Consider the following 27,148-nt stretch of genomic DNA (forward strand, 5'->3'; position numbering starts at 1 on the left):
GGCCTTTATTGTTTTACAACTGTGCTATTTGGACTGCATGGAGCTCCGGCTACATTTCAGGAGTTGGTGGATGAAGTTCGCAGAGACCCTGATGTCTATGCTGCAGCATACAACAATGACATTGTTCATTGAAAATCACATTCAGCACTTAGATATTCTTCAACGAATCTTTGAAGCTGAACTGTCAACACAAGCAAATGTCACATCGCCAAGACAGAAGTAAATGGAGTACCTTGACTATATCATCAGCTGTTCTCAGTGTAACAAAGTGGGTGACAACTCTCCGTTCCTCACCACTCCCAAATGTTCATTCTATATTTTACACCTATATTACCTGTATATTAAGTAAAAGCCTACAATGTTTAACTGTTTAGCATCAATACAAGTAAATTGACTTGTAGATGGTTACAGTGATTTGGTTTTTGTTTCTGCCTCACCTTTCCCAAAGGGAGTACTGCTGAAACATGGGCCACTGTGTGATTAGATATGGAATCATTTTGAGTTATTGTCCTTATATTTGTTTTCATGTATTGTTTTGCTACTTAACGTTTCACATATCTGAAGAGCACTGTGAATAAAAATCTTAAACTCTTGGTAATCAAGAGGTCTGCTGAGTTTGCCTCCCCACCACCTTTCTTGACTTTATGGCCAGATTACTCTAAACACTTCGGCACCACCTCATTTTAGATGGGCAGTGGTGGAAGGAGTACTCAGATTCATTACTAAGTAAAAGTACAAATATTACACTATAAAGGTTCTGCATTTAAAATCACATCTAAAGTAAAAATATGCATTCAAGTATAATCAAGAAAATGCACTTGCCTGGTGTCCCATTACAATTCCAAAACACACTTTTTTTTGTTTGTGCACTAGCCCTCCTTTAAAACTTGATAAGTTCAAGGATTGTTCTCGTGACATGTGCTCCCTCATTACACCACTGGAACGATCTTATCAACTGATCAACTCTGGAAAAACATTTATCAATGAATATTGCAATGTGGTGGTACCCCCACCATTTTTATCAGGTTAGTGTGTCCTAGTTAAGAGGGAAGGATGACCATTGAGATACAGCCATCCTCAAATGTATTCATACCCTTCCATTAAACAAAAGGCAAAATTTCACAATAGTCACTCAGATAACTAGAAACTAAAAAAAAGTGATAAATAAAAATTTGCTAAATAATAATTTAGTGAAATAAGACATTGCTTTTGAATTGTGGTTGAAAAGAATAATTTAACAAAACTAAAAACTGTCCTGGACAAATTAGAGCACTTTGCTGATGAGCAGTGGCCAAAATCAAAATCCATATCAACAGGTGCAGAAGTCTGACTGAGAGTTATGGAAAACACCTGATAGCAGTGATTGACTCAAAGGTTGTTCAACAAAATATTAGGTCACAGGTCCCAACATGCTTGTCTTTGTTGTTGTTGTTGTTGTTTTTTTGAAAAACATTTCTGTTAAACCACATTTCAAAGCAATGTCATGATTTTCATTACATTTTTATTTATTTTTACTTTTGTCAATTTTAACTTATTTCAGTGACAGCTGTTTTTTTTCCCCGTCTTTAATGGAAAGGTATGAATACATTTGAGGATGACTGTAAGTCCAGTTTACAGCAACATGATAACAGATAATATCTAATAAAGGGTGATGTTTTTCAGCAAAGAGGTTTCTTGGTATTTGAATACTTCCAGCAACATCTGAAAGAAAAGAGAGCCTGGGGGAGCTTGTCAGCGAGGGAGTTGGCGGCCGACTTCCCATTCATTTCACTGGGGATTTGAAGGGCAATTTTTCAGTTTTTCGTAAAACCGTATGATGAATCACTGCCAAAAGTCCTAACATACTATTCCTGATCGAGCCACATACGGTGATCTATCATTTATATGGGTGAAAAAGCTGCAGGACAAGTTAGGTGCTGAAAATTGTGTCAGAAGAATCTAAAAAAAAAGAAAAGCCCCAGGAATAGTAATAAGTGCGCTTCAATGCTTAAGCATCGGTACACTTGATAATAATTTCACACCTCAACATTTACTCCTGTCAGACAAGTCAGAATTTATACAACCACAAAAGGTCATTGTCATGATGGCAAAAACAACAAATGCAAGTGAGAACAGCCTATTTTAGTGCCCTTAACATCTCCCTCTGTATTTAAAGAACATTTGGAGGGCATGCTTGTGTATATATTAAAAATCATCAGCTCTGAAAGACACCATCAACCCATATGTTGACATATGTGTTCATAGGTTAGTACAGTTGTGCTAATGTGTGAAAAAAACACATTGTGGTAGATTCATCTAAAACCTAGTTCGTTCTGTTGAAAAGCAACTTATGGGACTCTGGTCAAAATTTATAAGTTTAATAGAAAATGAAGTTATACCAGAGACAAAGTCAGAAGTAAAGATCGATCATTTGCACATTTCTCTCAGTGGCTAACATGTTTAGGAGCCATTCTGTGGTAACTAGTCCACTTGGTTAAATTGATGTAAATCTCATGATAGTTACCACATGTGGTCAAGGAAAAAATGATATAGAGATAGTCCTTTAGAAAAAAAAATGGAAGCAGATATTTTGACATTTTCATTTCCACTTTACCTGGTGTTTATCATGTCTTGGGAATTTATCATGTTGTAGAAGAAGCATTTCAGCTCACTAGCTAGCTTCTAATTAACAGCACAAATAACAGCTTTCTGATAAAAGAAAATAGCAGACTTGAGTTCTTAAAAGCATACGTATACATAACAAGAACCACATTAATACTTCACTTAATACTGTTAATATTATTCTTATCACTATCATTATTAAACACTAAAAAGCAGCCAGTCACAAAGCTTCAGGCTTCATCTAAAAAATAAAACAAAAAACCCAACAAAAAAACAAAGTGACATGCAAACGTTCTCTTTGTCCTCTCTTCATTTTCCTCGTCTTTGATGCCGTCTTCAGTGCAGTATATTTAATAAAAGGAAGGTTTTTGTTCACAGTTTTTGTCCAACTCACAGCAGTGAGAGCTCCTACTGGCTCAGGTTTCAGTATCAGCAGCTGCCATTGGCTGAGCATGGAGAGCTCTGATTGGTTCTCAGTCTGTTTGGCACATCATCCAGTTGGCTTCAGAACATGTATGACAATACTATGTGCATGTGCGCGTGCAAATATTAGGATAGAAGCATGTGTTGTGTGATAGCATGTCTGTGCGAATTGTATACATAATAAGCAATGTGCAGCTCTGTCGATGTTGCTTCAGTTGTGTGTTGAATTATAAACAGGGGTGGGAAATACTTGTCAAGCATTGTCAAAAAGAATGTCATTTTGAAGTTGAAGACTATAAATTGGCATCAGATGCATCTGATGATGGGCATTATTTGAAATTTTGTTAAGATCCTATGAGATTGTATAAATAGCTGTCAGTCATCACGCATCTTCTTTCCTGTTTAGTTCTTTCATGAGAATAGACGGTTTCTTCATAAGTTCCAGTGTTATTAAATAGAACTTTTTAGATTTGATATTTTACTAAAAAGTAAAACTAACACTTCTTTGCAACTTCCCTGGGAAAGAAAGGAACAACTATTGTAGTTTGAATGAAGTTATATAATCCTGCTGCCATCAAAGTGTGTGTCATGTGCCTTTCCAAATAAAATGATCATTTCCAGGGCTGAATCTGCAGTTGGAACGGCCATGTAAAAATAAAGTTCAATGAGACTGGGTGCTTTACAGATCTGAGATCAGTGTTTTTACATGATATATGCTAGCAGACAACCTGTAATAGAGACTACTTGCATAGATAGAAGGTGATAGGTGTGTGCATTTACTAATAGACAAGGCTCATATGAAGTAGCACTATTGAGTTGCATTATGGGAACTGTAAACTCGTATTTTTTTCAGAGCTTAGTCAGGACACACAAGTTACTTAATTTTGTGAACTAAACTATTGTAGTATATTATAGATTTTTCCCTCCAGCGTCACAGTCCATTATTATCCATTCTCTAAGCTCTTTAAAAACTTAACATGAGATAATGAAAGCCAATCAGTTATACAGCTTATAGGATCTGTTGTCACAATATATTATTGTGTTTCTCAGTTCAAAACATTCATGATCAGATCACCACTTGCCATCAGTTTCTGTACTGTCACTTTTCCTCCACTTACTGCTCTGGTCAAAATATTTTGATATTGTTCGCATGTTGTAAAGTACTGAACATTAACTAATATCTAGTAGCGAGAAAACATATAATTTAAACCCATAGGGCCTGCCAAAGCGATATTTTTGCTTTATTTCAACCATTACACACTCAAACTGTGCAACCTAGTTTATTAACTTCAAAGCAGTTAAGCCAAATTCACATTTTCTTTTTAAATTTCTTTTTTGCAGCATTTCAAACACATTCAGAATGAGAAAGAAAAGAAAATGTGTCATTGATCATTTAAAGTTACTGCTCCCACAACTGACCTCAGCTTGTCACCTTACACTTCAGTGCATGACTGTGTGAGTTCATGAGGGCTAAAAATGGTATAAAAAACAAGAAACGGGCAAACAGTCATGACTGTGCTCACTGTCTGGAAAAAACATATCAGCATTTTTGTGAAAGTGAATTTTGACTTGCTGCTGAATTTGTTGGTTCTTCTTTTGCTGTGACATGACAGTGTTTATATATTTTGGCAAACTACAAGAAGTTAGGAACATCTATAAATCCTATGTAGACATTTGACCTACAACAACTTCACTAACCAGTAATAAACACCCACATCAGCAAGGAGCCAGATGCAGTCACTTAGAGATAGACTCCCTGGCAGATTCCCTGCACCATCTTTCCTTGGTTTGTTAGGGGCAGGACAATTAATGCCACCAATGTTGCTATGAACTATGGGAAAGTTCCTTAAAAAACTCTCCAGATATGGGGACTTGGACAAAAGGACCATAATGGTATTAAAAAGTCCACATAAAAGCCCTCATGCACTTGACAATTGAAAAATGGGACAGCCCTCAGCCCTCACAAATTTAGCAGGAACTTGCTTTGGGAATGGGCCAAGTTCTGTCTTTTCGCCTGTAGATAAAACGTCCCTTATTAGCCACTAGGAGTAACTCATACATGAAAAGGATAGAATCATTACCTGGTTTCTTACCCCGAAACACATCTACTGCTTGTGTTTATTAATAAGGACTAAATCCAGTTACAGAGTTATGCCTCTGCTCTGGACAATAATAGATAATATCTTAGGATACGAGGATTACATTAACTGTGATCCTGTTGCTTACAAGAGGCATTAAAAAGTATTTAAACTCATTCCAAATGATTTATGATGGCTACTACACAACAACAATATGCTGAATATCATTTGGTATAAGACCAAAACTTTCATTTTGAATATTTAGCTATATCCCATGAACAAAAGCAACATGTAAATACATTTACAGTAATACTGAAGTTAAGTGACTCCAAAACATACTCATAAGATACTGTAATACGTAATTTGTAAACAAAAACTATCAGGAAGAACCAATTACTAATTTATTAAATAAAATAGTATATCTGTGTATAAGCTCTTGTCCGGTAATGTTTTTAGGATTTTGTTTGATTTTTTTTGTCTGTCTTGAGCAGTCTCGTACATTTCATGAAACCTTATTTACAATGTCTTTTAAACTTCAAACTAGTTTGTTTTAGTTTAGTTTTTGTTTGTAGATTCATGAGTCAGGCTTTGCGAAAACTGCTGCAGTCCATGTGTTTTACAACACAGTCATTTTCAATGTTCTCAGGTTGCATTTGTTTGATGTTCTTAAATGTACCACAAGGTGTCACCAGTCACAAGTCAGAAATCCTTGTATGCAAACGGACATTAAAGAGCCCATATTATGATTATTTTCAAGTCCATAATTTCATTTTTAAGGTCTATTAGAACATATTTACCTGCTTTAATGCCTAGAAACACATTGTTTTTCATAGTGTTCATTTCTGTAATACCTGTTCTCACATTCTGTCTGCAATGCTCCACTTTAGTTCCTGTCTCTTCAAGGCCCCCCTCCAGTAAAGCCTTATTCTGCTTTGATTGGTTAGTTGGCCCGACCAAAGCAAGGCAACATTGGTTATGTACTGCAATGCTTAACATCTGAGTGTATGCGCAGCTCTCAAAGAGCTGCAATCAAATCCCTGGAGTTCAATCTCACAACATGGAAAGGCTCCTGCAGAGGTCGGTATGTTACACAATACCGTCCCTCAGTCTTACCAATTTGACATAAAGGTAATGGTAAACAGCCAGTAGTGGTAACAGCCACAATAGCCATATGACAAGCTAACATCTACCATAATATTTACCTATTTTGTGGGGACATTGCTTTTTAAAAATAAAATTAACATCTTCAGTTCCTCAGATGCTGGGAGTGCATGAAGACTCTTGTATTTGCTCTTACAGCTAACCACAGAACATTTTGCATGCTTTGCTCATGACTGAGGCATTTTAGAGTTAGCACAAGTGGCACATGCAAGGAAATGATAGCCAGTTGTTAGGCAGCTGCTCATTCTTTGCTTGCAAAGGTGACATAGACAAGTACCGAAAGATAAGCCTGGACTTCAAACGAGACAGTTCAGGCAACTAGGGAGCAGTGCTTTCTGTGGGGCAGCAGAACTCCGTTTGATGTGGACTTTTGGCTTTGTGAGTTTGCGGAGCTTTTACATGCACAAAAAGCATGTATGTAACACACTGAAGGACAAGGAGAAACCCAAAGAGCATAATATGGGCTCTTTAAAACAAATTGTGATTTTTTTTTTTGCATTAACTTAAATTTTGGCTTGTTTTTGCCCATCCCTGTGTATAATATGTATGTTCTTTTGCATTGTGTTGTTTGTATATGTGTATATGTGTGTGCCAGTCCATGCATCACTTGGGTCTGTAAAAGTCTCTATTAATTAGGGAATTTCAGGCAGAAATAAAGGAAAAAGATACAAACAATAACATCATCGTAATTTTCTGCTATCACAATTACTATTTTTTATGGATGTGATTTTTCAGGATATCAGTTTTAGTTCATAGCACTCACACTCATTTTAAACAAGATTCTGCTTGTACCCACAATTCCTGATCACATCCCTGATTAATGTTGTTATTGCATTAACATCAACATCACTGTTGTCCTTGTTTCTATACAAGAGGAGCTTCCATGGCAAAAATCTACAAAATAATGATGGGTGTTTGATTAGAAAACTGTCCACTGTGCTTGATTGTTTTTCATGAATTTGTGTATGACTCGCCTCCTTTCTCACCGATGGTCAAGTATTTCTCTTCATAGGTGGGCAGGTCTTTGCTGAAGCCTGACAGCCAAGTCATGGGAGAACATCTATCCAGTCTTTCTAGGCTAGATGTTAAAGAGTAAGATCAGGAGTTCTCAGAGAAATATGAATGGCTGAACTCTGGACTGAAAATAAGGGCAGAGCAACCACAGTGCGTGGTAATTTGTCACCAAAGAAGATGGCACGCATTTCTGTTCACTTCACTTTTAGAGGGGAAAGGAGAATATGTGTGATTGGCTGTAAGGCACTGGCTTGGGTGTGGTCAGGAGAGATCAGTCATGCTGAGGCTCATGGGTAATCCTGGACGGAGGTAAGCCACTGGGACACGACCATTCTCACTGGTTGATCCTGTGATGGACAGACGAGCTTTGGAGCGCATTGCATCTGTGAATTTCATCTGCACAAAGACAAAAATATGTTAGTCATGTTTAAACCATTAAGACCAAAACCAAAGGTGAATAGACACCTGCTGTTGGTCGACCCATCTGATCTAGCAGACAATTAACCTTGATGGAGTGGATCACTATTTTTCAAATATTGTTTTTATTATTTCTAAACATGACATGAGAAGGCATTCCCATATCAAGCAGGAATTTAAAAAATATATTTTGTAGTTCTAGAGAAACATACAGTATTTGCAATAACACTTTATTACCAACACTGTATCTATCTATTCAGGATATCTGTGCACAAAGAGAAAATGTGTTAGCAGATGGGTTAAATAAAAGTGACAAATGGTAGGGACAGAATTCAACACTTTTCCATCAGACTGTAGATGTGCTATATAAACTGATATAAGTTTAAGAGTTGGTGTAATGTTTCATATATTCCTATCCGAGAAAGGGGTCAGACCAAAACTACGCATTCTGAAACACAGATCTCAACATGCCAGCATCATTAAAAACCTAAATGTTTGCTCAGAGAATTTTGACAAAGCTGCACACCTGTGCACCTTTGTCTTAATCCTATTCAAAATAAAAATCCTAAAATGAAAAAAAAAGGGCATAAATAATAAAATGTAAAAAAATCAACATTTGTTATAACAGTTTCGGCCAAACAATCAGCAAACGACTGTGCCAGATCTATTTCACATTTCTATTACAGTAGCTGTGGAAGAAAATTCTATTATAGAACCTGATACCATCATCAAGGTTTATAATAGGTAGGCAAGATTGATGGGTGTGGTAAGTAAAGAGGAGGTGAGATAATGTGGCAGGCAATTCATGTTGACGTTCAGTGTGATAGTCATTTTTCATCAAGCCCAGCTATGATGTACGGCAGTATGGCAGCGTTTGCTCTGGCCTTCAGGAAACAATAAATTATAGTCCTGATTTAATTTCCTTTCAGTTGCTTTGGAGCCTGTACCGCACTATACACTGCAAAAAAACAATAGACCTGAGTACTTAAGCTCCATAATAAGACCGTTAAATGATTTACATCTAACCAAACTGACAGAGCATGGAGATCACCTACTGTATTTGCAAAGGACAAACCAAGCAGTGCAGTCATGTATGAAAAGATGATAAAAACATAAAACACTAATGTTAAGTCGCATAAAGGAACCCTGGACTTTACCTTACACTTAAGTTGCCATTTACGGTGGGTTTTTGTGTTTGCCCCTGCTAAATTACTGCACATCTGAATTATCAACAACAGGTGTAAGCTGCACTCTCTCACGAGGCACTTGGCTCGTATCAGATAGATTCCAGTTTGCTTACATCAGTGATGATTCTTCCACTCACAGAAGAGTTAGTGATGGAGTACCACAGGGGTCTATGCCAGGACCGACAAATAAATGTTTCAGATCATCAAACTAATTTTATTATAGGACAAAAATAACCTAAGAAAACAAAACACAGTTTTTAAAGGATGATTTCAGTTTCTGAAGGGACAATGCTGTCCAGCCCCTCCTTGCCCTATGTGAAAAAGTGATTGCCCGCCGCGTTCTAAAGAGAGTCAAGAACAGATGACAAGAACAGTAACAGAGTAATTGATGTTTATCAGTCTGGAAAGCTTTGCAAAGCTTTTGCTAAGGCTCTGGGACTTCAGCAAACCACAGTGAGATCCATTATCCACAAATTGAAAGAACATGGAACAGTGCTGAACCTTACCATGAGTGGGAGGCCTACCAAAATGTATCCAAGACACCTCATCCAGGAGCTCACAAAAGAACCCAGAAGAACATCAAAAGAACTGCAGGCCTCACTTGCCTCAGTTAAGGTCAGTGTACATGACAAGGAAGACATTGGTGAAAAATGGCATCCATGGGAGAGTTCCAAGGCGCAAACCACTCCTGACTGAAAGGAATACAAAAGGTCATCTGGCATTTGCAAAAAAAAATAAAAAATCTAAATGAGCCCCAAGACTTTTGGGATAACATCCTGTGGACTGATGAGTCAAAGGTGGAACATTTTGGAAGACGTAGCTCCTGTTACATCTGGCATAAAGCTAATAGTGCATTCCACAATAAGACCTGAAAAGGCAGTTCATGCTCAAAAACCATCTAATATGGCTGAATTAAAACTATTCTGCAGAGAAGAGTGAGCTAACATTCCTCCATGACGATGTAAAACACTGATCACAAGCTATCACAAACAGTTAACTGCAGTTGTTGCTGCCAAGGGTGGACCAACTAGTTAATGGGTTTAGGGGGGCAATTACTTTTTCACAGGGGTGATAAAGGTTTTTAATAAATCTTGAATAAACCATAATTTAAAAAGTGGATTTTAGGTTTTGTAGGCTACCTCTGTCTAATATTAAATATTAGTTTTGGTAATCTGGAACATTTAAGTGGGAGAAATATTCAAAAATAGAAGACATCAGGAAAATGCTTTTTCACAGCACTGTAAATTCCTGAATGACCTGTAATGCTATTCTTCTAAATTTTGTCTAAGCAGAAATTATAGTATTTGGCCCAAACACCTTAAAAACACACTATCTCATGATATAATTACCCTGGATGGCATTACCTTGGCCTCCAGCACTACTGTGAGGAACCTTGGAATTATTTTTGACCAGGATATATCACTCTTAATCATCAAGCTCCAACTTATTGTAAAGACCTTCTTGCTTCATATTGTCCCAACATATCACTTTCAGAATGCAGACTCACTTGTGGTTTCTGCAGTTTTGAAAAGCAGGATGATTGGCAGATCCTTTAGCTATAAGGTCATCTGTTGTAGAGTTAACTCTCAGTTTGGGTGTGGGAGGCAGATACAATCTGGATTTGTAAGATTCGACTTAAAACTTTCCATTTTGCCAGAGCTTATTGTTAGGATCATGTCTAACTGATGCTGCTATAGGCATAGACTCCTGTGGGACATCCCATGCAACACTGAGCACCTCTCTTCTACTCTCATCTTTCTCTCTCTATACATTTTATACCAGCATTGCATTCCACTAACTTCTTCTCTGTCCCATAGTTTTTGTTTTCTACTTTCTGCAGGTATTCCTGACTGCAGAGCTGCCTGTTTCTGATTTGCAGTTACTGGCATCATCAACTTCTAAATTGTTTTTGTTTGTCTGTTTGTCTATCTGTTACTCTGTTAATTTTCCCCTTTACTCAAACCCCAACCGATCGTGGCATATGGCCACCCTTCCTGAGCCTGGTTCTGTCAGAGGTAAAGAATTCAAAAAAAAATTCTTCTCGGTAGTGGTCAACTGGTCTAGCTGGTGATCCATAAACAGGGTCTATAGTCCCTGACACAGCAGCCATGGGTTTGAATCTGGCCCATGGTCATTTGCTGCAGGTCTTTCCCCACTCTTCTCCCTAATTTCCCATCTTCATCTCTTCATTTCCTCATCCAATAAAGCCCAAAGGGAAAAAAAATATTATTTAAAAAAAAAAAAAAAAAAATTTCATTCTTCCCACTGATAACAAGTCTTTGCTGAAGAAAGCTTTGGATTTGTTGGGTTTCCCTGTGTGATTTTATAAGGTCTTCATCTTAAAATGTGAAGTGCCTTGAGATTAAACATTTTGTGAGCTGATGATGTTGAATTAAATTGAACTTGCAGATCTAAAATCGGGCAGTTCACCTCTGCTTTCTTCAGCAAATAAACTTTGTTCATCTCTGTAGACACAACCATATTGTACTTACTCAGTTTTGTCCCAACAACTGTGTTGTTGACTCAATTGACACAGATGCAGTTGTTATACCCCAAACTAACTAATAAATGAAAAACCCACTGTAACTGTTGTCTCTTCTGTCCACGATGTTGAGTCTGCACATGTCTATGTTGGGCCCTTTTACATCTAAATCATTTGGCCTGGACTTTCAGACTCAGTATGATCCGAACCAAAACTACAGGTGCGAAACCTTCCCCTGATCACAGTCTGGACCAAATAGACGAACCTTGCTCTGAAAAAGAATAGTGGTCTTGGGTGCCCTAAAAGCTCAACTGGAGGAGCAGAAAACCCATAAATAGGGATTGAAAGTCCCTGCCGAATTAGTCATGGGTTGGATCAATTTCAACCCATGGCAGCATTTGCTGCATGTTGTTCTCTTCTCCCTCATTTTTCCGACTGCTGTTTAACTTCTCAGGAATGAAGGCTAAAATGCTCTCAAATGTATAACAATAAAAAAGGGCGGTCTTGGTTCAGATCAAACTGACCTATGGTTCAGTGTGAAAAATGTTTTAGGTGGTTCGGACTTTTGGACCAATTCCAAGAAGTTTCAAACTACTGAATCAAAAAATGAGCTGCGGTAGCACATGAGGGGAGGAGGACACAATTTTAACTGAAGTTAAGTCAGTTATAAAACTTAAGCTGGAAAGAAATCATAATGATGCAAACAGTTTTTAGCTGATTTCCAATCCGAATGACAGCGAGAGAACATGATAGGACAGGACCATAATGCAGCTAAAGATAAAAAGACTCTGGTGGTAGCATACAAAGGTGATGGCATAATGTCATAGGAAAAGCAGTGTGGTACCAATGAGGAGGACAGATTTTTAAGTAAAAAAAACATACTGGTGTACAGAAACAAGAAATTGTGCTAATGAGACTTTGTCGAGGTAGGCAGTTCATGGTGAACCTGAGCTTGTTGTTAAGCAGGGCCATCAATAACCTCTAGAGGCATCAGTAGCCCAAGCTTCTTCAGAGACCCAAAATGCTTTTAACACGGAGACAGAACAGAGCTAAAAATGGATCATAGATAGCAGATTGACCACAACCACTTTTTCAGCTAAGTTCAAATTAAAATAACCAGGTGTCAATGTCATAGATTCTTAGTTGTTTATTTTAAGACACCTTTGAGATAATATCTGGGAACAGTAGCACAGGCTTTCTAACCATGGTTGGTTCAGGGAAAGCTCTGAACTTCAACAACTTCTAACACAGTCAAGAAAGATTCACTTGAATGTTAGTAGCTTAGTTATTCCACAGTAAACGGAGAAAAATGTGTCATTCTCAGGACACTCTTTGACACAAGACACAAGAACAGTGCTCTTGTGTTTGTCCTCTGACAGACTATGCATTACCGAAGCCCCTTTCAGATACAGGAGATGGAACATTGCTGACTTCATCGATTTGTTAAAGTGACAGAATTCTATTAATTCAGACATAGGTGACTTTTCCGTTATTGTTCCTTGCATGTAGACATACCCTACAGTGCCAGAGAAAGCCATGGCTCTCACATGATATTTGTCATTCATGTAATACTAGTAACACACCTAGTGATTTATAATGCAAAATAATGCAATAACAGACTAAAACTAAACTAATAACAGCTGGCCAAAACGTTCAGATTACTAACGGCTCAGTTTATTTCAGATTTTTTAAGCTGTGGGGAAGGAAACTCAGATTTCATTCATTGTTGGTGAGAATCATACATTTTTTCAGCTGTTTTGTGTCTGTTTTCATCACAGTATGGTTTCATTGTTAGGGACATTTCATTTTGTCGCCTAATAGCTTTGAAATTGTAAAGAGTTTGAAAAAGGTGTGTTGTCATTTTGGCACATAAACTACGTATTTATCATCTCTGTGATGTTTTTAGATGAATATTGGTGCCAAAGTGTGGAAAAGTCTTTCCTTCAATCATTTCACAAAACTCAAAGTACTGCTGCTTGTGTGTGTCTTTGTGTAACAGTTCATATGAGACCTGGGCCATGTTGAAAGGGATACAGAAATGTTTTTAGGTCTGACCTAGTAAGACTGCCAGCTCAACTTTTATGTAAAGGTGATCCAGGTGCGCATTCAGACATGACGTCGACACAGTAAATTGCCATCAGATTAACGGAACAGAGCGCATGTCTGAAAGGGGCTAAATATACATAAGATACAAACGGGTCACAATTTAAAAAGAAAAACCTTAATAAATGAGCCTTGAATCTGAATTTTAAAAAACAAACAAAAAGTTTTACTAAGTGATCACCTTTACCCCTTAATGAAACCTCTCTATCCTGATGGGGGTGCTCTCTTCCAGGATGACGATGCCTTTATCCACAGGACACGAGAGGCTCCTGAATGCTTTGATGTGGATGAAAATCATGATGGTCAATTATATGCCGTGGTGTTTGCAGTCACCAGATTTAAATCCAGTTGATCACCTTAAGAAGATTTTGGACCCACATGTTGCACAGCACTCGCCACCACGAAAACACCAAATGAAGGATTATCATTTGGAAAAATGGCATTACACCCTCTCCATAGAGTTCAAGAGTCTTTCAATTCCAAGGTCAAGGCCACACTGAAGCTGTTCTGGTTGTGTATGTTGGCCTAAAACCTTGTGAAGACAGTTGATGTAGTTTTCTTTCATTTGTCATCCATCTCTGTGTGTCCATCATGCCATTTTCATCAAAGCTAAAAATAAGCATAAGGTGCTGCTGGCAAGCACTTCACAGCTCAGACTCCAACTGAGCTACACATTTTCCTTGTACTCGGTACAACTAATTAGATGAAAGTCACACAAATTCTATATGCCCTCTCAGTTGCACCAACCTTGGTTTCCATACGAAAGAGGCATTACCATTCAATAGTACTTTCTCCCAGCACTTAATTAATGAAATGTGACCTACTATTCCAGTGTTGAGTGTTAGAGCTGATGACAAAGTGCACTACATGGATTCAGCCAATGCCCTTCTTGTGGCAATAATCCCCAGAATATGTTTATCCTATTAGAAAACGTTTTCTTTTCCGTTTAGGTTTTGCGCTTTTTTAAAGGTAGCTCTGTAAGTATAAAACTGAACTAGCAATTAGGCTAACATTTTGAACAATTCGGCTGACAATTTGAGCTTTTTATTTCATCAGTCTGCTGTTGTTACCAGCAAATACAGCCAGTCTGAGCTGGGTCCTTTCCAGCTTGTCTGAGCTAAATCAGGTGGAGCTAGCTAATGCTGCAATGTCAAGCGTACCAACCATCTTACTATGTGAAGTGCTATGAGATAACATATGCTGTGAATTGGCGTGATATAAATAAAATTTAATCGATTTGAATTTAAAAGGAGAAGAGCAGAACAACTGAGAACCACTAGAAGCAGATGTCTGCACACCCAGAGTTTAGTTCTGTATAAGGTGTCATCCTGTTTAAAGGATGTATTTCTTTATTTTTGCTTGATACTGGGGATTATTGGGTTTCACTTTAAAATACGCTGAATGTTCTGATGTGACACACATTATTTGTTGGCACTATAAAACAGAATTGGGGCTCACATATGTCACCACAGGCTATCTGCCTTTTAGGTGTAAACAGGGTTGGCTTCAAATAGGCCACGCATATGGTATCCCATAATGTATGAGTGGTACTGAGTAAGTGAATCAGTGATAATTACTGCTGTAATACAATGGTATTACTACTACCAGTCCAAACCATTTCACCTTTAAAATGAAAGCATGGGACTGCCTAATAAAAAGCTGACATTAAGACACATGGAAGTGACTGATCAATGAGTCAATTAATTGAAGAGGATGATTGGCTATGAAGTAAGAAAAAATTAGGAGAAAGAGGAAAGGCACTGTAGACCAGGGAGGGAATAAAGTAAAAAGGTGAAGAAAAAAAGGACAAAAGGAGTGGGGAAGAGAGGTGAGAGAAAAAAAAAAAAAGGAAGAATAGGGGAACGGAAGTGCAGAGAGCACAAAAGGAGAAGAAGAGGAGAGACTATGTCATAAGAGGAGAGGATAAAGGCATTAAGGGGGTGAGCAAGCTGTTGGGTAATGAGTGAACAAAGGAAAGGATTATCACAGCCATATACAGTTTTAAATGGATCCTTTGTTTGCAGTGTTGATCTAGACTTCATTATGATCTCCATTTTATTACTGTTAATCCAGAACAATTGCTGCATTCACATCATACCATAACTATACAGTCAATCATATCATACCTATCAGCAGTGCAAGTCAACTTCAATGGCAATTTTTGTTTCACTGTATGATTATAAGCAAAAAAATACATGAAACAACTACATTATTACTGATGAACTAGTAATTTGTGAAGGATAAAATACTGTATGACATGAATTTTTTTTGGGGTTGCAAAAAAAATGCTTAATGGTCACAATTGTTATCTCAAAAATGTCGGGATCTTAAAAACACTGACAGGTGATGAGAAAATTAGGGTTGGTAAAAAAACATTTTACTATAATGGCTAACATCACAGACATATTAACATCACTTATTCAGGCTATAAATGGGCAGTATGACTCTAGGATTTAGATTTTTGAAACAGAAATATTATTTTCATTCATTAAGTACTTCTTCTAGTCTTTAAGGACTAGACTACTGCGTCTAGTCTTTGGTGGTTCAAAAACTGGTGAAGGAGAAGAATGAAGACCAAAACAATTTCCACTAACGAATTTTTAAATCAGTAAGTAAGTATCAGTAAGTATATTATATTATATTATATTATATTATATTATATTATATTATATTATATTATGAGTAATGATCTTATTAGGATTCAAGCATGCCATTGCTGGCACATAACTGGCTCCCCAGCTTCCAGCCGGTAGGTGATTGGCCCCCAGACACATGGGCGGCACACTATATAAGAGCCAAAGGAACACACTTTGTTCTTTGGTTCAGTCTTTTGCTTTTTCATGGGACTGCAGTTTTCATTTAACAGTTTTCTCCTGTTATACTGGTTTATCTATTCTATAGAATAGACTCTTTTGTCTTTTGTTTTGGCTTGAGTCCACCCCAAGATCAAAAATCAACTCCACGTCACTGTAAAAGAATGTAGTTCATAGTGTAAATAAATGTAAGAATCCGATTACTTGCATTCTGTGGCTGCTTGCAACCTGGGGATGAAGGGCACATTTTAAGTTTTGTCTTCTAGTTGATAGTTGTTTTTATTTATTTATTTATTTTTAAATCAAATAATCCAAAAAAAGGAAAAAAAAAGGTATGGATTATTCATTGGATAATTTTGTAATCTCAACAAAAAGAAATTAAAAAAGAGCAGAAAAGCAGATTTACTTCTTGCAGCAAAGGTCTATGATCTATGAGCTTATGGACAAAGGGGTACTGCCTTCATCAGCTGTGGATGCAGGGGAAGCAGAGGAGGTCACACAGGTAGTGAACCTGCTGCTGGTGTGGAGCTCAACCCAGCCTCTGATCATCTGACAGGCATGTACGCCGAGGATCTCTGCTTAGCCCTACGTAAACAGGAGGTGGAGACACAGAATAAAGAGCTAGGAGTGCAAGCTATGCATCTCTTTGTCAGAGTTCTTGAGCCAGACACAGGATCACCTGCCGCTTCAACGCCTGTAAGCACATAATATTAGTTTCCCAATGTTTAGTAGCTGCTTTTAATTGGCCCAAGGAGTTTTGGTCATTTTAGCTGCAGTGCAAACTAGTAGACAAAGCCCAGGACGTTTGTACTAGATTGTCCACTGAGCAAAACCTGGACAATGAGACAGGAGGAGCTGCTAGCATATCTTGGCTTCATCTGCACTTGTTGGTTAAAGGTTAAACTTTGCTTTCTAACTGGCTGTAAAGACATTTCACAAATAAAAATCAGCGTGGGTCTTGTGTTTGTGAAAAAAAGCAATGTGCATTTGAAACATTTTAATGGATGCAAATTGTTCACTACCTGTGGGTCTGAGTGAGTTAACACCAACAGGATAAATTAACTAATTAAAATGCATAAACACATACATAAAGATATCTACTTTAGAGTTTTACTCAACTGAAAAGGAAGTTTGCCACTGAAGCTGCTATACACCGCCATAATATGAATCCAGCAGTTCTTGGAGTTGCTCTCTGATAGTATGATTTGATACCAATTAAGAGTTCATTGTTTAAACATTGTCTATGACTGTGAGGTGAGGACAGTTTTTAGCCATCAATCATCTCTCTCCTACCCGTATTAGATCTTGACGCTCTCAATGCCGTAAACGTTGTAGCCCTCTTTATAGGTGGCGTAGTTTGGCTGGTGGCTGGGGGACAGCAGGTTGAAGTTGGGGGCATGTTGAGGAGAAGACAGAGTGTGTGTGTAGTTTCCTGTGTGCTGGGGTGACGACAAGGTGTTGGTTGCCACCTTAATAACAAAAATAAAGTCATTGTTATTGCTGTACTAATTTTTCTCATGGAACAATGACTCTTCAGCTGTGTGACTGATATTTATATGAATTCAAGTTACAAACATTGTGAGCACTTGCAACAGCAACAGCAGATAACTGCAAAAGCAAAACAAAATGTCTATACATTAAAGAAGGAGAAAAATAAATAAAATAGCCTTTTAAGGTCTGGCTAAGCAAGAAAATGAGGTAAACACTGTAAATAGCAACGGCATATGTGTGATTACCAAAAGGCCTAAATGCCATGTTGGAAATAATAAAATAAAAAAGAGACAATTACATAGTGACAGAGAGAAAAATCTATGTCAAAAAAAGTCCAAAAACCAACTATGGAAATTAGGTTTCTTAAGATTATTACTAGATTTTATATTGCAGTACTTTTTGCTACTTAGGGTCTCTGGGTAAAGCTGTATTGTAAGTGATTATCCACTTTTACTTGTTTTCAGTCTGGACCAGTTCACCATGGCAGCTTTAGCCCCAAATAACACAGATTCCACTATCAACAAGCCACAAAAAATACTCAGATCCAAAAATGTATTGATTATCTGACAAGACCTCCAATGATCTCCAGTAATGATGTGGTACTGAAACACCTAAGACCAGATCATTAACAACATTGTATGGTCTGAATGGCCATGTCTAGGTGATGTGAACTAAAGCGTTGGAGTAGGCTCACAGACAGATTAAGAAAACAATTATTTGTAATTGGAACTTGAAATTTGAAACACCAACTGCAAAGGCCAACTTGCGAAGAAGAAACAGTAACTTTAAGTTACAGTTAGGACCAAAAATCTCAAGACCAATATTAGATTTTGATTTAAATGTAAGTTTCTTTTTGGCTCCAAATGACAAAACCACATGAAAGATAAAGTAAGAGACTGTGCTAGAGATGCTAATGAGGATTCAAAAAAACAACAACAACAAAAAAAAAAAAACCTTTTCTATGCTTTAATTTTTTTAATGTAACTTCCATTTTCATAATTATTCATACAATTATTTCAGATTTTAGGAATATTCAGCTTTTATGCCGTTCAGAATTGTCCTGGTATTTTCTGCCATGTTGTAGAGCATTGCAGTATACTGTAAACTAGGAACAGGTGATGCATTAGGTCACTAGTCAGGTATTAATCATTTGCAAATAATGAATAAAACCAAAGAGCTTAGTGAGCATGCTGTTAGAATCCATTAATGAGAGTGTTACACAGCGTGGCTTCCTGCTTTGACTGTCCTTGGACACTGATCAAGGACGACTCCACTTCTCCAAGATGGACAGACAAAAGCTCGCCTAGCCTTTGCAAAACCTCTCCTGGACAAAAATGAAAGCTTTTGGTCATCAGTTCTGTGTTTTGTTAAGACAACAATGGGGTTGTTTGGACACAGGGACATGGCTTTGTTTGGCGAAACAAAGGAGAAGGATTCAACCCCTAAAATACAACAAGCATGGCCATAGGATTGTAAGGCATTGGGAGTGTGTTTCAGCCAGTTGGCTGGCCAACCTTGTCCAAGGAAATAATGAGAAAAGAGGACTACATTAAAGTTCTAGAGGAAAGCTTCAGACAGTCTGCAGAAAAACTTAGCCTTGGCAAGAATTGGACCGTCCAGCTAGACAATGATTCCAAACATACAGCCACAGTGGTCATTTTGGGCATAACTTTTTTAGCAAGAAATGAAAAAAGACAACAACATAACGCTCTCTCTCTAGCTACCTGAATAAATTAGCCCCTACAAAAACCAAAACAGTGTCTTCTACACACTCAGCCCCCTGCTTCACTCCTGACCTCCACCATCTGAAATCACAAAAACATCAGCTTGAAAAGAATTTATAAGAAAACTCACAGTTCATCTTCAGGCTTACACAGACCACCTCCAACTGTACAAAACTGCCCTTATCCACGTCCGCTCCACCTATTACTCGAACCCTATCCACACTTGCTCCAGCAACCAAAAGGCTCTCTTTTCTACTGTCAATAAACTCCTCAATCCCAGTGATAACACCTCAAACTCATTTATCACCGACAAATGTAATTCCTTCCTCGTTCTTCCAATCAAAAATTGATTCCATCTATAACTCCCTATCTGCCTCCCCTACCTCCCATGTCTGCCCCCTCCACTCGACTCCTATTATCACTTCTCTTTTCTCTCTAATTTTACACCCATCTCCCAGCTGATCTGGCCAAAATCATTGCCACCATTAATTCCTCCAGCTGCACTCTCGATGGCTCGAGGGTTCGGTGCTTGGTCCTCTCCTCTTCATTCTCTACCTCCTCCCCCTCGGTCAGATCATTCATCATCATGGTTTCCGTTTCCACTGCTACGCTGATGACATTCAGCTATACATATCCACTAAATCTGTCAACTCCCACACCCATGCTATCCTTTCAAACTGCCTTTCTGACATTAATCTGTGGATGCAAAATAATTGTCTTAAACTTCACACCAGTAAATCCGACATTCTCATCATTGGTCCCAATTCCCTCACCTCTACAGTCAACGATTGCAGTTTGTATATGGTATAAATCAATAGGTGGTAAAATTTCAATCGTTAAAAAAACAAAAAAAAACAACAAAAAAAAACAGTGCCGCCGTTGATTGTATTTCAGCTTTTGTTCTCCTCAAATAGGATATATAGAATTCTCTTTATAGTTGGATACCAAAGTAATGTAAACTACCTTAACAATATGCTCATTATTGAGATGTTAGAGTTGGCATTGTACTGAATGACAACATAGTGCAGTGTCTTTTAAAATTTCCCCATCGATAATAATTGCCTACTCATATTTTACTGTCAAATATCACATTTGTCATATGACAGCTTAGGTTGCACAGCTGCTTTTACAAAGCCTGTACAATAACAATCCAATCAATATCTTTGGTGCTTTTAGCAATAGTAAATGTTGGCCACTTACAATGGATACTGCAAGAAAAAAAATGCAAAGGATTGCCCTGCTGACCAAGGTTGTCAAATGAGTTTGAGTATATGGTTACCTATTTTTGTTTTACATGTGAATGACACCCATCAATGGTCCTCAGTCTTCCATCATTAGGTCAGCATTAATAGCCTGAGAGAAATCAACCTACTGCCATACCAGCCTGGATGTATTTGGACATGGACAAGGACTGCGACTACTGGTTTGAGAGAGTATTGCTATACTAGCAAGCCCATAGAGAGAGGATACATGCCACGCATGTGGGAACTATGAATGAGCAGAAGACCAATCTCATCACTGACCTTGAGGCAGCTGGTAGCCCAGTGCTCAAACATCAATAGTAGAAAGCTACTCTCACAGCTGAAACTGGAGGCTCCAACAGAATAAAAACACTACTGAGTAGTGCAGTTGCATACTGAGATAAAAACACGGAGGCTCTGGTCATGGCAACACAAGAACAGACCCTCATAGCTAGATACATATAGGCAGGGGTAAAAAAAAAACAGCCGACAGAACCCAAGGTACAGGCTGTACACAGACGTCCCTGAAACAGTCCAGCACATAGTAACAGTGTAAGATGCAAGCTGGGACAGAATACACTGAGACAGCCAAGTGACTGCCATATAGAACAGGAACACCTATACCAGGTTAGAAGAAAGTGGTGAAGAACAACACGGCTAAGATCCTGTAGAATTTTCAGTTCCAGTGTGACTTTGAGCTGCTGGCTAACCAACCACACATATTGGTGGTTGATAAGGTGCAGAAGAGAGTAATTGCGACAGATGTGGCAAACCCAACTGACAGTAACATCAGGAAGAAGGAGCATTAGAACACTGAGACGTACCAAGGACTAAGAGGGAGTGAACATAAGTAGACATAAAGATGAAGCTCATAAAATGGCTACTCACTGTTAAATTACACTCAACAGTGTCAGAAAGTAGTATTTAAACTCTGTCATACTATCCCTAATTTTACACATATGGCAATAAAATATACATTGCATTAACTGTAAAAGATTTTGCTTTTATGGTTTTCAGATTGGCATGCATTAAACATTTAGGATACATAGGGAGTTAAAATTAAAACTGGTATCTAAAAAAAATATAACGTACCTTCATTTTTTTGGCCTCAGCCCGGCTCTTGTAACAAAACTCTACCAGTGCTACCATCATGGCTAGACCTAGACCTCCGACCAGGATGTAGAAGACTCCTGCTACGTTACTAAGAGACAGAGCGCTGGTCTTCTCCTAGTACACGCACCAACACGTACACACACATGTGCACGCGCACACACACACACACACACACACACACACAAAAGGAAAAAATGAGGAAGTACCCAGAGAAAGGAGTTAGTGGGGTGCAACAGCTACAACTGGCAAACATGTTAATTGTTTTTTATTTAGCAGGATCAAACTATACTATCTTTTCATCTACACACAGTTACCTTATCATAAATACATAAGAGAGCTTTAGATTAGACAGCACAGTATCACAAACAAACAGACTAAACCTGAATGCACACATCTAAACACATTTAAAACATTTAAAATTCTTGCTCCTTATCACTATCTGTGTGTAAGTCAGTGGGTACCTGTATGTGATCAAAGATATACAAAAGGGGATAATGACACATTAAAAGGATGCATCATTCTCCCCATTTGTACGATATGTTACGTGTGTCCCATCTGTGCTACAGGAGACTTTATACGCAGTCGTCCAGAGTGTTATTTCTGAACAGCTATAAACACTTTAACACCTTTAGACGTAATCAGACAGTTTGTTGTATAACATAATTCCTTTGACTCATACTGAGGTCTTCAGTAAAATTCAGTGTTTTTCATGGATCATGGATAAACATAGAGCACTTTCTTTCTATTAAAACATCTGCAAAGGAAAGTCTTAGAGCATTTTGGAGCATTTTTGTTTTTCAGTTCTGTTTTTTTAAATCAAAACTTCTAAATTGAGTTGCAGATTGGTTAAACTCAAGTTGATACAATTAATAGCAGATTACAGTGAAAATATATTTTTTAAATTGTAATGCACTGATAAGTGTGCACCTATTAGGTAATTACTAGCATTTTAATTTTTTGGTTCCCTGTGGTCAAACGTGTACGGACTGTCACCCAGCAGAGAAACACTGTTGCGCATGGGGTATTATAAGTATATTTTCCTCACCATTGTTTTCATTTAGGTTTGATAGTTGGCAGTCTCTACATGATGCACAAGGGAGCTGGCCAACCATGTATCCGGCTGTCTTATCAAGCATCACTGTGCTCATGAGTCAGTCACACAGCCTGCTGTCTACACTGACATCAACATATCAGTATGGACAGGGCTTTCTGTTTCACCTCCACGTTGAGTGACACTTTAGCCTACACTTGACATTTAACATTTGAAGGCTGGTCTAAACATGACAGCCTATTCACAGTTCAGAATACCAACAGAATGTCTATGATTTTCCAAATCTGTGCTCACATCACCTGCTTACCCAGATAACTACTGACACACATGAATCAGTGTTTAAATTGAGGGTAAGCCAGAGGGGGCAAAGCTCCTCAAAAGAGACATGAGCTACTCCAAGTAACAAAATTTACAGTTTGACAAAATTATAAAGATGACAAAATGTAAAGCTGCAGTGGATAAAGCAAGGATTAAGCACAATCATTTTTTAACTAATGTCCTATCTTCTGTATTTTTTAATGCGTGCCCAATTCTACCCTGATTGCTCCATGTGAATTTGAGCTCTATTGTCCTGACACAGCACATAGATGCAAACAAACTACAAACAGCTGTGACATGCACATTTGTGCAATTCTGGTGACCTCAACCAGGCAAACACTTCAGTAATCATCAATCACATGAGTTCCTCTCATCTTCTTGACAAGTGGAAACAGGTGAGAAACAGAGGGAGAGATGCTGAGAGAGAGAAAAATGGTACAACTGGATGAAGCACCTGAGGCTCCAAAATAAAAAAATGAACAGCACATTAAATATGAACATGTATCACTCCAAATATACTGCTAGTGGCAGAATTAACAGGCAGCTACTGCAGCTGCAGAACTATTGGTGTGGCTGTTTTTTCCCACTTACTCTGCCCTTTTTTAATTTAATAGATTCATTTAGGCTTTAAAAGTACCTTATACATAAATGAATCTATATGCAAACAGTGCCTATATATATAAAACCTTGGAAGTTTTCCCCCTGTATTGCTTTTCAACAAGTGAAAACAGATTTCTACAAAGTAAATCGATTAATAATGTAAAATAATTGACTGCATAAGTGTTCACCCCTTTAAAATTACTCATCTAGTTCAAACACAGGTGCAGCTCATTGGTGCTACAAGCTACACTATTGAAATGGAAATGGAGATTGTCTGAGCATAGCGAATGCATCCCAAGTGACTGTCGTATAAAGACACCTGTATCTGGAAGGTCCAGTCACTGGTAAATCAGCACTCCTGGATACAACTACACCATGGAAACAAAAGACCACTAAAGCCACTCTGTAAAAAGGTTAGCGTAAAGCATGAGTTGTAGAATGGATACAGGAAAAGGTCCAAGTCACTAAATATAATCTGGAGAACAGCTGAAATAATAATTAGGAAACTGAAAAAATCTGGCATGTGCATAACCTTGCCTAGAACAGAAAAGACTAATGAGGGACGCCATAAAGACACCTACGTTTCCTTTGAACACTCTGAAGTGACTGACATGAGAGAGACTGTGCGTTCAACAGCTGTTGCCGAGGTTCTTCATTAGTCAAAATTTTATGGGAAAGTGGCAAAGGGAAAGTCACTGTTGACAAAGCTCATATTAAATCTCAACTAGAGTTTACCAGACGGCATCGGGTAAACTCTGAAGTGAAATGGACTAAGTGGAAGTGGAAGAAGGTTCTTTGGTTTGATGAGACCAAAAGACGCATTTTGGCAATTAGACTAGACACTATGGCTGGTGTACACCAAACACTGCACAACATCACAAATCCCCACTGTGAAGCATGGTGGTGGCATCATGATATGAGAATGCTTCTCTGCTTGTAAAGGTAGAGGGTATAATAAATGCAGCAAAGTACAGGTAAATCCTGGAGGACAACCTGATGCAGTTTACATAAGAACTGCAACTTCAGAAAGGAAGACAATGACCCAAAGCAGACAGCCACAAGTACACTGAAATTGTTTAAAGACAACAAGTTGAATGTTCTTGAGTAACTGAATTAGAGCCAAGACTATTTTTAATCGAGAATTTGTGGCTTTGTTCAATGTTAAAAAGCAAGAAAAGGGGAAAACTTCCAAGAGGGGTGAGTATTTTTTATAGGTACAGTATCAGGGCAAATTTATCCAACTGAAAAATACTCATATCCTTTGGTGCTAAGTTAATATTTACAAAAACACACAAGGTCAGTTATCTTTAAATCCTTGTGTTTTGTCTGTTAAACTAATTAATAACAAGTGGACACACGGCCACTGCCACCTAAAGCCATAAACGTTGCCCTGCATCCAAGCAGAGTTTAATGCAAGCACTGTGACAAAATAGATATCAACATGGCTCAATTGTGCCTCTTCTCCCACTCTGGAGGGATATCTGTTTATTGCCAGAAAACTGCAAAAAGGGTGCAAAAGCACAGAAGTACACAATGAAAATAGCACAAAAACTGTGCTTGCCCTTGCATGGACTTTTGCCTGCTGTAAAGAATGAATGTAACACAAATGACCTGGACATATGAGTGGTTCTTAAGTAAAAATATTCAGAACTGCTTTCATGTGTTTTTCTAAACCTATACATAACTATTGCATGCAGATTTGGGGTAAGTTTAGTGACTGTGCCATCTACCAGCATGTAAGAAAATTTAAAGGTTTCTTCTTCATGCCAACCACAAAAATGAAATTTCTGAACATCATCACCAACATTAAGTGGTAAGTTTACTTGCTCTCTGTAAATTTCTGTCTCTCCTAATGACCTCTTCCTGACTCTGACAGGTTATTGTTGTGAGAAATGATTCGCCACCATCTGGGGGTCTACTTTAAACCATAAAATGGCACTGTCCAACCACTCAAAACTAGTCATCTGCAAAATTGATCAAATTCTGGCAAAGATGACTGTGAAGGGTGTCTGGACTGTGTCTGAGACTCTGTGTCTCTAACCTGCAATCACATGATTTCTTCCCTCCCATCTCTTGCTCTCTTCTAATAGTTTTATTTATTTTTTCCTGTCAGTGTAATTGTATATCTAGATTAAGTGATCCCCATGCAATCTGGTTCACCTTCTTAATGTAAGGATGATAAGCTTGGGGTTTGAGGAGTCTATGGGAAAGTACATAGTTTCAATGACATGAATAAATGAACAGATTAAATCAGATCTTATATGTATAATACAGGTGCCTTGTCAAAGGTCTGCAGTTGACAGCATTGCATCCCCTCAAAGCAGTCAGCTCCCTCAAAAGGGTATAGGTGCAGCCTTTGGCGGAGCACAGATTTTCATGCCTAAACCATTGGAAATGGGGATAAAACCAGACAAACAAAAAATAAACACTAAAAAAAAAGTTTTCTGGACTCTGCATACCAACCAATCTAAATGGTCGAAATGTACAGCCACTGCTGTCCTTTATGCTACCCCATGTAATGAAACACCACCTGTTTTGGGTATTTAATTTGTGATTATTGTGAACACATTTCCATCTCCTACTTTACTTTGAAAAATAATTTTGTCCAAACTGGGTTTTAGACAAACATACATACGTACATATATACATACAAACATATGTACGTACAGACAGACAGAGACAGACAGACAAACAGACAGACTTAAGTGTTTAAACATATAGACTATAGACAAGTTTTTGTTAAGCATTTCTACCGTTTCAGAACACCACAATTTTTTTCTTGTCGCATTATGCTTTCAAATATTGTTGAACCTGTCTATGTCGTAAACATTACAAATGGATGTAACTAACCTGTACTGACCACACTGTGCAAGCTTACCGTGCATGTTACATGTGTGAACAGATATTGTGTTTGATTGACCCACAGACATAAAACTAACCTTATTGGTGGAGTCCTTGAAGCCACACTCTCCTTTATCGTACCACCACTTGTTTTTCATCTTGTCTAGGGTCCCTTGCTCATTCAGTTTCAATACGGCAAGGTTTACTGGCACTCTTCAATGGGAATAACATAAATAACATCATCAATGTTATCTTATGTTATTAATGAGGCAGCGGTTCTCACACTCTGGTCTAGCCACCAAGACAAGGGCCCTCTAATAGTTCTTATTTTCTGGAACCTTATCTGCCATTAAGGATTTACTTTGAGCTTTTTGGTTTATTTTATAGGAGAGACTTTTAGAGCAATGATTCAGCAAAAATGATCTTTCCACTGATTCATTATCAGTATTTAGCATTTGACAGATTATTACAGCTCCCAGGAGGTCTGCGG

The 27,148-nt window shown here is 38.0% G+C and overlaps 1 protein-coding gene across 1 annotated transcript in view; it reads right to left on the bottom strand.

Moving 5' to 3' along the window:
- Nucleotides 1–17,577: 17,577 nt before the first annotated feature.
- Nucleotides 17,578–27,148, bottom strand: part of LOC103367200 (glutamate receptor 2-like) — a gene marked incomplete at its 5' end in the record, with an annotated part of 58,626 nt that continues 49,055 nt past the window's right edge. Inside the window, 2 exons of the mRNA XM_008295158.1 lie at nt 17,578–17,748; nt 21,828–21,962. Coding sequence (XP_008293380.1) covers nt 17,578–17,748; nt 21,828–21,962 — 306 coding nt within the window. The remainder of the gene's footprint in view (nt 17,749–21,827; nt 21,963–27,148) is intronic.

Source organism: Stegastes partitus, unplaced genomic scaffold, assembly GCF_000690725.1.
Source record: "Stegastes partitus isolate 25-593 unplaced genomic scaffold, Stegastes_partitus-1.0.2 Scaffold1025, whole genome shotgun sequence".
In the NCBI taxonomy this organism is placed as follows: domain Eukaryota; kingdom Metazoa; phylum Chordata; class Actinopteri; family Pomacentridae; genus Stegastes; species Stegastes partitus.